General features: G+C 32.6%; 1 protein-coding gene across 5 annotated transcripts in view; it reads left to right on the forward strand.

Moving 5' to 3' along the window:
- Positions 1–12,618, forward strand: part of LOC140447224 (organic cation transporter protein-like) — a 261,419-nt gene that overhangs the window by 217,948 nt on the left and 30,853 nt on the right. For 3 of the 5 annotated variants that reach the window (XM_072539748.1, XM_072539752.1, XM_072539750.1), the window contains one exon: positions 12,186–12,560. In XM_072539748.1, coding sequence (XP_072395849.1) covers positions 12,186–12,560 — 375 coding nt within the window. Of the gene's footprint in view, positions 1–5,099; positions 5,230–9,068; positions 9,140–12,185; positions 12,561–12,618 lie in introns of those variants that run through there. The other 2 variants (XM_072539749.1, XM_072539751.1) reach the window with 2 other exon arrangements.

Consider the following 12,618-nt stretch of genomic DNA (forward strand, 5'->3'; position numbering starts at 1 on the left):
AGTGAGACTGCCGGTAGAAGTTATACTTCTATACACGCGTTCGCCCTTGCAAATTTATATGGGGGTCAATTAAATGGGAATGAACAATCATTACATATGTAATGCTATAGGTAAGAGAGAGCAGAAAGAGAAACAGAATCAGGTATATAGGTATATGCTGCATCGTTTGCTGTATAAAAATAACATTTGACCTGTAATAGGAGTATAGTAAATGAAGGATTGAATCAATATTTTGATGAAAATGTATATTTTTATTTTCATATATGTATGAAAGGAGTTAAATGCAAAAAAAAAAATTTTACACATACTCTGCAGTAAAATTCATTGTTTATTTTGTTATTAATATAAAAATACAATACAAATTATAATGCAATATTCATAAGTATTTAAAAATGACAATACGACTTACGCATAATATGTTTAATTTACAATGATAATAATATTATTAAAAAAATAATAATATTATTAATAAATATTAAATATATTTACAAAAGAAACATTTTTATTGTCGAGAGAGAGAAAATATATATTCTGTCTCTCTCTTACCTATATCTTACATATGTAACGATTTTGCCGATTCACTCCCGTACAAATTTCCAACGTCGAACGCGCGTATAGAAGTATAACTTTAAAAAATGTTTGTGAAAGATAAAAATAAAAAACCAACAACTCGGATTATGTTGTAAATGTTCATTTTATTTTAAAATTTCGCATTTTTGCGAATATTACGTATATTTAATAAGATTAACATGGGTTTTTAAATATTTCTAAAATAAAAAAGGAAATTCGTATTGGGATTCGAACTCACATATACCAGCGTATGAACAAAACACGGAAAAAATTTGCCAATTAGACATAACAGTAATGTATTTCAAAATTGACAGTTCTCGGTCATACATTCTCGAGAGAGAAAGAGAGAGAAAATATATCTTCTGTCTCTCTCTTACCTATATCTTACATATGTAATGATTTTGCCGACTCACTCCCGTACAAAATTTTCAACGTCGAACGCGCGTATAGAAGTATAACTTTAATAACATAAAAACTTTGATATATCAAAGATGCATTATTGATTTTTTTTCAATGTCACATGGAAATATGCATTTATATATTTTGTGCGGCACTGCAAGAAAGGTAGTCCAAATAATACAAAAAACTGACTATTATCACCTTTTATTGATAACTTATACATATAAGTAAAAGGAACTTATTCATAGAATTTATATTTGAAATATAAATTTCTTAATTGCTTGAAACAAAAAAAAATAACTTTCTTATTACTAGTATGGCTACAAGATATTCTAACATAATCAAAAAGAGATCCTAGTCTCTACAAAATTTTCATATAATAGATTTTGTCTACCTCGCTCATAGATCGATACATAGATTGAATCGCTTCTATCTTGTTTTTTTGTAACTGGTTTTTCTTTTTAAAGATGCTGGAATGTGCTATCCTAATTTCCGTCTCCTTAGATCTTGTGGTTTTATTGTTCAGTAAAGTCCGCACATGAAGCTACTAAAAAGCAACTAAACTAGTTGGTAACTAGAATTACCAACTGTTTACTAACTGTGACTCGCACACTACGCTACTGAAAATTAATAGAAACGAGTCACTTCTTGCCTGTACGAGTAGCTTTGTTATAGGGTGTTTAAATTTTACCCTTTATATTATATTATTGCGTGTTATTATCGCGTTAAAAATGTCACTCACTCAAAACAATTATTAAGATAACACAATCTGTTTGTGTTCTACATAATTATGTACGACAACGGGAAGGAATACCATATAATATATCATTCCAAGTCTTTTCGGTAATATCTTTTTCGCGAATATTAATTTAACATATAGTTGTATAAGCAGGGATGTTTTTCCACTTCTTGCACTAATTTTATATTAAACGACTGTTCTACCAATTTCGCCATTTCGCGTGTAAACTTTAAAAATATCACAACAAACTAGAAACTAGTCCCCAAGCGACCTGCATGTCCAGTCTGCTGTCGACTGATCACTGATGCATAAGAGACCGGTTACTAACTAGGAGCGCTGTGTGCGGATACTCATTAAAATACATGGACAGTAACTAATAAGCAACTGATTGGTAACTAAAGTTACCAACTGGTTTCTTTTTAGTAGCTTCATGTGCGGACGGCCTAAAAGTATTTGCATGTGGCTGTGCTACTAATGAGATTTTATATTAATCTTCGTATAGAATAGACCTAAGATGTTGCACTTTCTTGGAAATTTTTAAAATCATTTTATTGCATTTGTATACTGAGATAAGATTTTTTTCTGTTAAGAAGAATCAATGAAATTGGAGAATAATATTCGGTTTTTATCGATTTCTTGTACACATGAATGACCAGGGGTATAAAATTTCATTGTAATATTTTTTTAATTTAGATGTATAAATAATAATTTAGATGTATTGTATAAAATATCCTAGAGCGTAAGAAATCATTGAATTCATATTCTGCGAAACACAACTGTCTAACCACAGGATTAGTTCTGTTATATTGGGAGTAGCAGCTAACACCCTTTCTAATATTTTTTAAAGCGCACTAGCGATGTCATTAGCAGATCTTCCCATCATTTTCTCGGTCCAAAGAGCACAATACACATCCTTGGAAACGGAAAAGTAAGTAGGCAGATTGGAAATGTTAAATTTAGATTTGTAAAATAAATTGCTTACTTCTGCTTTCGGTAAGCACATTTTAGAGATCGAAAGAAAACACTGGAGTGAGGCTACTTTGTCACGATTTCATAACACATATTCTCCTGTTCCAATAAACGATACTCTTCACACAAATCGCACCTATCCTTCTTGGGAATGTGAAAATATAGGTTAAAATGATTGCAAAAGATTTGTCGATATGCAGATTCTAATACTGGTTGTACTTGTTTGTCATCTGCAAAACTTTTATATAATTCATACATTTTTTTTACATTGAATGATGAATCCCGTTACTCACTAGCTGTATCAGCTCTGCGGTAATGCGAAGGAACACGAGGGAAAACATTTAAGTTTTTGAATTTTTTTCACTTTTTTAAGTTTTTTTATATAATAATAATAAAAAATTCTCGATGTTTGTAAAAATTATATTTTCTGTTACCTAAAATATGGTAAATCCTTTTTTTTCTGTATCGGGGGATTGGAAACTCCTACTTGCTCATTTGATTCTGGCTGAACGCTGCCGCTCAACTTAATTTTTGAAGTACTATTTGATTCCTCCGCAGTTACTTCATCCTTTGTGTTGTTTTGTTGCAAGGCGTTATCATCTTCCTATAAAATCTATAACTATAAAATAACAAGAAAAGGCATAGTTTACGTCTGAATCAATGATAATAATTATTGATGATAATGTTTAATCAACATAACCTCAATTGATAATTATTATCTTAATATTTAGGTACTTAACAATCTTAACTATTTTACCTTTCAGTTCCACTACTTGAATCGGATGGTTCATAATCCTTCACACTGTCATCACTATTATTTTCATAAAACATGCTTTCTATGTTTCAATTTATTTGAAAATCATTACACTAAATAACATAAACTTATTCACTAATTGCTAGTTTATGATTTTGTTTACTTACCTTTCTAACCACAAGGAAAGAACAACAAAGTTCTATGTTTCAAACATACTTCAAACAACTTTGTTACAGTGTACATTTTATATTACTTTCAAAGAAGGTTGTATATGAATACATGATTCTATGATACTAAAGTATGAAGTTTTGTTGACATACAATTATGTTTAATTGACTTTTGACATTACTATATGTGCTGCCATCTACTAACAAATTCAAAAAGTATCATCTTTGCATATATACAACCTTGTTACATTGAAAGGTCTGAAAGTGAAACAAATGTTACATACAACCTTGTAATATTGAGCCAGCGATATGTTTGAATTGCCAATATAAATGAGTCAGATAATATTAAATTATTAAAAGAATTTTTTACCAAGTGACGAAAACAAAATTTGTTTGAATTAATGTCTTGTATTTTGAAACCATAGTATTTGCGGACAATTTAGAAGACCTACAAGTTCTTATGAATAAAATCACGTATTACAGTCAACAATATGGACTCAATAAGACAAAGCTTATGATAATTAGCAAGTAAAGGATAACAGAAAGTCAACTCTACATCAACCAATCCCCTGTAGAAAGAGTGACGCACTACAACTACCTCGGCCTCGGCACCATAATAAATGAAGAATGGACCAACAACCAGGAGATTAGAGCACGCATCGGAAAAGCTAGATCCACCTTCAATCGGATGGGTCCTTCTTCAAGAGTCACAACCTCTCTCTTGATACAAAAGTAAGAATGCTGCCATGCTACGTCTTCTTTGTCCTTTTTTATGGTGTTGAATCGTGGACCTTGAACGAAGATATGCGCAGAAAACTGGAAGCATTTGAGATATGGCTATATCGGAGAATGCTTAAGATCCCGTGGACTGACTGAGTCACAAATGAGGAGGTCCTCAGAAAAATGAATAAGAACCGAGAAGTACTGACCACCATCAAATCTCGAAAGTTACAGTTCTTCGGACATATTATGCGAAATGAATCCAGATATGCCCTCCTTCAAGCCATCCTGCAAGGAAAAATATTTGGAAAACGATTTCCAGGAAGAAGAAGAACATCTTGGTTAAAGAACCTCAAAATCTGGTTCAATACAACATCTGTGCAGCTTTTCCGCGCTGCTGCACATAAGATAAAGATTACCATGATGATCGCCAACATTCGTAACGGATAGGCATATCAAGAAGAAGAAGATTTTGAAACCGATATCTATCCGAAGTGGAAATCGAAACGTCAAATAAACTTATTTTTAAAGTAAAATTGTGGCTTATTCCCAATAACAGTAGTAAATTATATTCCAAAAAGTTTAAAGTTTCGTAGCAGAATTTGAAAATTTCTATTGAATGTTATATATTTATAAAATCTTTCTATGCTTTTCGTAAATTATATGAATTCACATCATCTCTTGCTATTTCGAAATACTGTAGACCTAATAAGTGTTTAATAACAAAAAAGTACAATCTTGTTTTACCTATTTGCTTATCATTAGGTGATAAGCAAAGGCGTTTTAATTTCATGTCACTAATGGTTTGATTAGATTATAATCAACATAGACAGATATTGAGATAAATATATATTGTCATGTGGATTATATGTACGCTAAGTGCAAAGAAGTCATGATTGAGTCTGTGTCTGGTAAGTAACATCTACGTTTACAAATTTCAAATCACGTATTATTTACGTAGCTACTTATTTTGCATAGTGTTAATTCTGTATTATTATTGTTCATTTTTCCTTCGCTGGTTTTTGGATTAGATTTAGTGCTTTTGCACTTTAAATAGACGCAAACATGCAAATGCAAACATTCCTATAGACGAAATTAAACATTATGAAAACTAAATAGAGTATCCAGCAAGACCACTTATCTCTCATTAAACTTTATATGTCCAACGCTTATTTTATCTTCCAAAATCAATTTTACAGACAACTAAATGGTGCCCTAATGGGATTCCCACTATCTCCAGTAATTGCCAATATCTTTATGGAAGCCTTTGATATCCGAGCACTATCCACATCAATGCTCAAACCCACATGTTGGCTACGATATGTTGACGATTTTGGTAGGGATGGTTTGGTGTCTTTTCAAATTCATCTGAATGGTATATCCTAGTATCCAGTTCACGATGGAGGTAAAACTGATTCATCTCTACCATTTTTTTAACGCTAACATAAATAAAAACCAATCCCAAGGTTTTCATCACTCTGTTTATCGAAAACCCACTCATACCAATCGTTACTTTCATGTCAACCTTTATCATCCACCTTCACAAATTAATTCAGTCATTAAAACCCTTGTCTTTAGATCAATAAGCCTTTGCAATAAGCTCATGCTCATCTAAAACGGTTACCACGAAAATGTCATCAATAGGAGCATCCACAACTATCAATCTCCTACTCAATGTCAACCCAAAGACCCAGACCCTCATCATACGAAATCTTTTCTTCATTAAATTAAAGCTGTCACTGACAAAGTCGACAAAAATCTTAACAACAGGAATAAAGACAATATTTACTCGCCAACAAAAACTTTCATCTCTTTTCTGATCAATTAAAGACAACATTCCAAATGAACAGCACGGAGTTTATGAAGTTCCTTGTGCAGACTGCCCCCGATCTTATACAGGCCAAAGAAATCATAGAATTTAAAATAAGATTTATAAACACTCCATTTCTGTTCGCAATTCCGATTCAATTTCAATTGTAGGTAAACTCCATGTTCATACAGGTCACAAAATTGATTTTAAAAGCTTTGGAAACATAGCCCCCATCCGGCCCCCATAGAACCCGTCTTCCGGGTTTAACCTCGTCGATTATCATTGCGCCGAGCTTTCGACATCCTCTTCGATGTCTTCTTCAGGGCTTTCAAGTTTGGGTGAAGGTTGGCGTAAGGGTTTTTGCGGGGATTGGCGATGTGAAGCGGACTATATTTTCCTAATGAGAGATCTTTAAGTCGATTGTCTTTTAATAAGACAATTTGGCCTTTTTTAAATTTCTATGGCTTCTTGGATACTTCTTGGTTTATAGAAGCGGATGGGGACTATGGTTCTGGAGGTTTCAAAATCAATTTTGTGATCTGTATGAAGATGATGCTGACCTAGAGTTTAAATTGGGTCGAAATTGCGATCAGAAATGGAATGTTCATAAGTCCTATTTTGGATTCTACGATTTGTTTGGCCTCTATTGGATCGGTGGCAGTCTGCACAAGGAATTCATAAACTCTGTCTTACTTATTTGGAATGTTGTCTTTGATTGATCGGACAAGAGATGAAAGTTTTTGTTGGGGGGTAAATATTGTAAGAATTTTGTCGATTTTGTCAGTGGCACCTTTGATGTAAGGAAGAAAAACTTTCGTATGATTAGGGTTTAAGTGCTTGGGTTGAGATTGAGTGGGAGATTGATATCTGTGGATGCTCCTATTCATGTGATTTTAGCGGTAACCGTTTTGGTTACCGAGAAATGGATAGGGTCTGTAAAATTGATTGAAGTAAAATTGATCTGGAGACAAGCGTCTTAATGACTGAATTAATTTCTGAAGGGGGTGATAAGAGTTAGCATGCAAGTAAATATATATTCTTCTCTCTTCTTATTTTCTTATCTCTTCTTTTTATGTAAACATGACTCTGTGTATTTTCAATGTACCTCCAGTAAGTTGTTGTTCCATCGTTTACGTGGTCTTCCTACTAATCGTCTTCCTATTAAGGAACCTTTTCTTGCCGTCTTTACTACTCGATTTGATGTCATTTGGCTTATATCATCTTTCCATTATACTCTTCTATTTCTTACCTAGTCCTTGATAATCTCCACCTCGCATCTACGTCGTATATCTGTACTTCTAGCTCTGTCCCATGTGTGTGTCCTCAGTGTTTTACTATCAATTGTTTTATCAAGTGTTTCCATCTTTAATGTTTCTAACACCCTTTTTGTTCTCTCTGTGTCAAGTCGTGTTTCTGTCGCGTATGTCATTATTGGTCTGATGATTGTTTTATAAATTCTGTCTTTCATTTCTTTTCCGATATTTTTATTTCTCCCTATTACTCCTGTTTGCTCTATTCGCTTTATCTTCCACTTCTGTTTTGAACTTTTCGTATCAAGATAATGTGATGCCTAGATATATAAACTTTCGTCACTTGTTCGATTATCTGACCTTCCAGATCCAATTAAGCTCCATCTTATTAAATTTGCTGTTGTAACCATATATTTTGTCTTTTTGGGGGAAATTAACGTGTTAAATTTTCTGGCGGTTATATTGAATTGGTGTAGCATTCGTTGTAAACCATCTTCACTTTGAGAGAGTAGTATTGCGACGTTATAACAACGTTTTGTTAAAAAATATGTATATTCACAGTACGAAAAAGGATTGAATATAAATGACACGAAAATAATTTATACACACTGCAAACGCTGTCAAAAAAAAAACTTATAATCGCCAGTAGCTGAAACAATCACCTGTCATCGTCATATGGCTGTCTTCTTGCGATGTATGCTATTTTGTATGGAATGCCGGCTTAAGTTTATCGATTTAATTTCTGTGGGTAGGAAAGAGGCGTAATATAAAATATAATTCGTGAATAGTATCATACTTGTACATAGATCTAGCGGATGGACTGTACCACACCTCAAAAGTCTCCAACTTCTTCATAGATGCCTCCTTCTTGGAGTTGAAGCTTTATATGTGTATAAAGAATATAGACGCTTAGCGTCTATCTTCTTTGATGTGTATTTAAGCAATTTGCTTTTTTAATATATAAGATTTTCGCGACTAGAGTAGGGATTATATTCATTATTAATTCCATCTGTGTAATGATGGTATATCATTAAAGTCAATCAAATTCAATATCAAATAATTGAATTAATACTTAAAAAAGGACCTAAAACTGCTTTTATATCTAACGTATCTTCTGCAATTTGGAGAGGGAGCATATAAGTTAAGAATGGCACTTCTAACATCAAAATTCATACTTGTAAAAAAGAAGAAAAACAGTTACCTTATAATGGTTTTGGCAAATACCTAGGTATATTCTGTTTGGCTTATTATCAGAACATCGGAGTTTTTAAATAACTGACAACCGTCGAATGTGTTACGTGCAACGATAAATATTTTGCTATCACCAAATTTATTTGTTTTATATTTGTCAGATTATTCACAAAAAAAAACCGTTAATTTTAATATTTTTTTGTAGATCATCGTAATTCTTTTCATTTTTTGTAGGGCTGATAAAACATTAATTCCGCGTAAACACTTCTATGATAAAAGAGTAGCTTAGTATTTCTACTTAACTTTAATCGAATCTTCTAATCAAATATTAGACTAAGATTACCAGTTAAGACTCAATGGTTCAACTTTTGAGTGTCAATGTGTGTGCCAATATTTTGCCCTTTGATAATCAATCAAATAACTTTAGTATCAGATTTAGTGTAACTGTTAAGTAGTGGTTTTTTTTTGAAGAGTTCTTCGTCCATTTTTAACATATTCGGCGGATGTAAGGAAATTTATTCATTATTCATTGGGGAAAGATGGTTCCTGATTTGAAATATCCTTATTTTCGTAAGTATTGTTGAGTATAAAAATGCAATTAGTTAATTTGTGAATTGTTTGTTTAAGCGAGTAATTTGTTTAAACAATTTAAAATAAACATTTATTTTGCAAAATATTACTTTTCTCTTATTAGTAGCAGAAAGTTTATGAAATAATAAGCAAATTAAATATTTATTAATTATACAGGGTGTTTCAAAAAAAGGTAACCCCGTCTCTAGGGTAGGTAAAAAATTGGAAAAATAATTGGGGTTTGCTTGGTAAAAAATTTTTGTAACGCCATCCGTTTTCAAGATACAGGGAGTTGAAGAAAAAAAATTTTACGCATTTTTTACGATTTTGCCGAAACTACTGGCAACATTGTAATGAAATTTTATACGAATATGTTTTGGAAGCTGATACATCCCATGAATTTGTTTTTATATCTGATTCTCATAGAGGGCGCTAGTTACACGGATCGTACTAAGTATTAGTCAATATAACTTTTTTAAGAGTATAATTATTAATCAAAATTTCAAGTAAACTTAGACATCATTCAATTTTACACGAAAAAGATACTCTTGGTAAAACTCGATACTGTGTACCATTTTCGGAATATTTTAATTTGAAAATTATGAAGTAATAATTAATGCTGGTATAAAATAGTTAGTAATTAAACAAAACTCACAAGAAGAAAATTAAATTAATGACTAAGAACATTAAATAAAATTTAATTACAGTAAGTGTTCAAAATACCCTCCGTTTTCGCGAATACACAAGTCTATTCTTTTTTCTAAAGATTACATTAACCTTCTAAACGGGAGGGGATCAGCTATGATGTCATTAAATTGACGTTGAATTCTTTCTTCCAATTCTTGGCGTGAATTTACCTCTGTAGCATAGACTTTTTCCTTAATATACGACCAAACTGCGTAGTCCAAAGGGTTAAAATCGCATGACCGAGGAGGCCAATGAATCGTAGCTTCTGCACCTCTACCAATCCATCGATTCGGAAAATGATTACTCAACCAATTACGACGCCTTCTATCAACATGTGGTGGAGCTCCATCGTGCATAAAAAATAAAGATCTTCGCTCGTTTAGCGTTAAATCTTCTAATATCTCGAATAAGGAATTGTTTAAAAAATCCAGATACATATCACTATTTAAATTTCCAGGTAGAATATGATAACCTATTAATTTGTTATTACCTAAAGTTGCTGCCCAAACATAAACTTTAAATGAGTGTTGGTAATGTGATACCCTTTTGACACGTGGATTCTCATCACACCAGTAGTGTGCATTATGGGAGTTAAACATACCTTGTCGCGTAAAGGTGGCCTCGTCCGTAAAAAGAATGCATTTAAAAAAATTTGGATTGTGGGCTGTCCTTTGTTGCAATGTTTCACAAAAATCCACTCTAACCGGTAGATCATCTGGCAAGAGCTCTTGGACTTGTCTGTAATGATAAGGATGTAATTGCTGTTCTTTCAGTATCCGCCAAGTACTTGAAGAATAAGTATTTGTTTGACTTGCTATATTCCTTACGCCAACTGTTGGATCTTGATCAAGTAAATTTAAAATATTATTATCTTTATTAACTGTTCTTGTTGTTCTTGGTCTACCAGAATTTATTTTATTTGGTCTCACATTCCCAGTTTCTCGACAACGTCGTTCAACGGCTCTAAATGTTTTTTTATTTGGTAAGTTTCTTCTAGGAAACTTTTCTGCATAACGTGTCACAGCTGCACATCCTAAACATTCGCCTAAGGTTAATAACATGTCAGTGTATTCAACATTTGAGTACATTTTGATTTGATTTTACAAATAACAAGGTTTCAAAACTCTAATTATTGTTGATTTATCGTCATAACAATCAATAAATGTCAGATTTCCATGGCACACTTGGAGAAAATAGAGGTATAGAGATAATATATATATATATATATATATATATATATATATATATATATATATATATATATATATATATATATATATATATATATATATATATCTGTTCGATGAGGAGGTGCTTTGTCATACATAAATACAAATTCATCACGTACTGTCCCTCGGAATAGACGTACGACAGGATTTAAAACTTCCTCGATGTACACAGCACCAGTAACTCTTCTCTCCAGAACCAGCAGTGGTGTCCATGTACCACTCATAATACCACCCCGAACCATAATACTGCCACCTTCAAATGGGACACCCGGTTGGGCTGTTTCTAATGGGGCTTGTCATCATGGGGCCCTCCAAACCAGTGTTCTTCGCGAATCAGATACCAAGCCAAGTTTTGACTCATCAGAGAACATCACGTTATTCTAGTTAAGACCATGATACACCATTTCTCTAGCCCATTGCAACCTTACTATTTTGTGTTGGTAGGTTAGTTTAGGAGCATGTAGCGGTCTTCTACGATACAAATTTACCGCATTTAGTCAGCGTGTTGTTTGCCGTGAAATATTCAGTCCTTGAAGCCTAGAAATTTCTCTGGATATACCACTTGGAGATTCCAGACGATTTCTACGAGCTATCAATGTTATTTGCCGGTCTTGCCGATCTTGCCGATTTTTTTTTTAATTTTCGATACAGCATTCTGAGTAACATCAACAATATTCGCGATATAACTTTAAATAAAGCTCTGTTGTAATAAAGTAATTACTCTAGATCTGTCAAAATGAGATATCACGTTTTTAGGCATTTTTAAACGGTTCAATTCAAATTTCAACAATGACTGAAAAAATGTGTAAATACGCTAATCAGTTGAATGTGACCAAAATCATACAAAAACGATTCAAATTTTTTATCATTTTCATTTAAAAACGTTCTAGAATGAATATCAACAACAGTTTTAAAACTACCATAGGCGTAGATATATTATTTGTACATATTCCAAACTTTTGGACATGTGTGTAGTATTTTTAATATTTTTTTCGCTTGTTACGAGCTATACCGGTACTTTCTACTTTTATTTTATATATATTTATATATATTTATATATATATATATATATATATATATATATATATATATCTTGATTAATCAATATTAATTATTAATTCTTGTTTCAGCAATTATCGATGGCACTAAAAAGAAACCAGAAGAAGCACAAGAAGATGACGATGTGGTCTCGAAGGCAATAGGAGAGTTCGGAAGATGGCAACTGCTCAACACATTGCTCCTCTCTCTTTTCAACATACCATGCACGTGGCACATTTTCGCGCCAACTTTTCACGTTGGAGAAAAAAGAAACGTTTGGTGTGCGCGGCCAGAAAATTTTACAGACGTCCGATTTAGTGAGTGGATGAATTGTAGTGGACAAAGTGAACAAGAATATTGTACGGTTTTAGACGTTACCGGAATAAACAACATTACAGCATTGTGTAGTGCGAGTTTAGATGCTTTAAATCGAGTAAAGTGTAACCGTTGGGAATTCGACGGAGAAGGTTAGTATAATTTTTCAACATTAAATTTCTACGGAATTCGAGGTATTGCTTTGAATCG

This window comes from Diabrotica undecimpunctata, chromosome 8 (assembly GCF_040954645.1).
Source record: "Diabrotica undecimpunctata isolate CICGRU chromosome 8, icDiaUnde3, whole genome shotgun sequence".
NCBI classification, from domain to species: domain Eukaryota; kingdom Metazoa; phylum Arthropoda; class Insecta; order Coleoptera; family Chrysomelidae; genus Diabrotica; species Diabrotica undecimpunctata.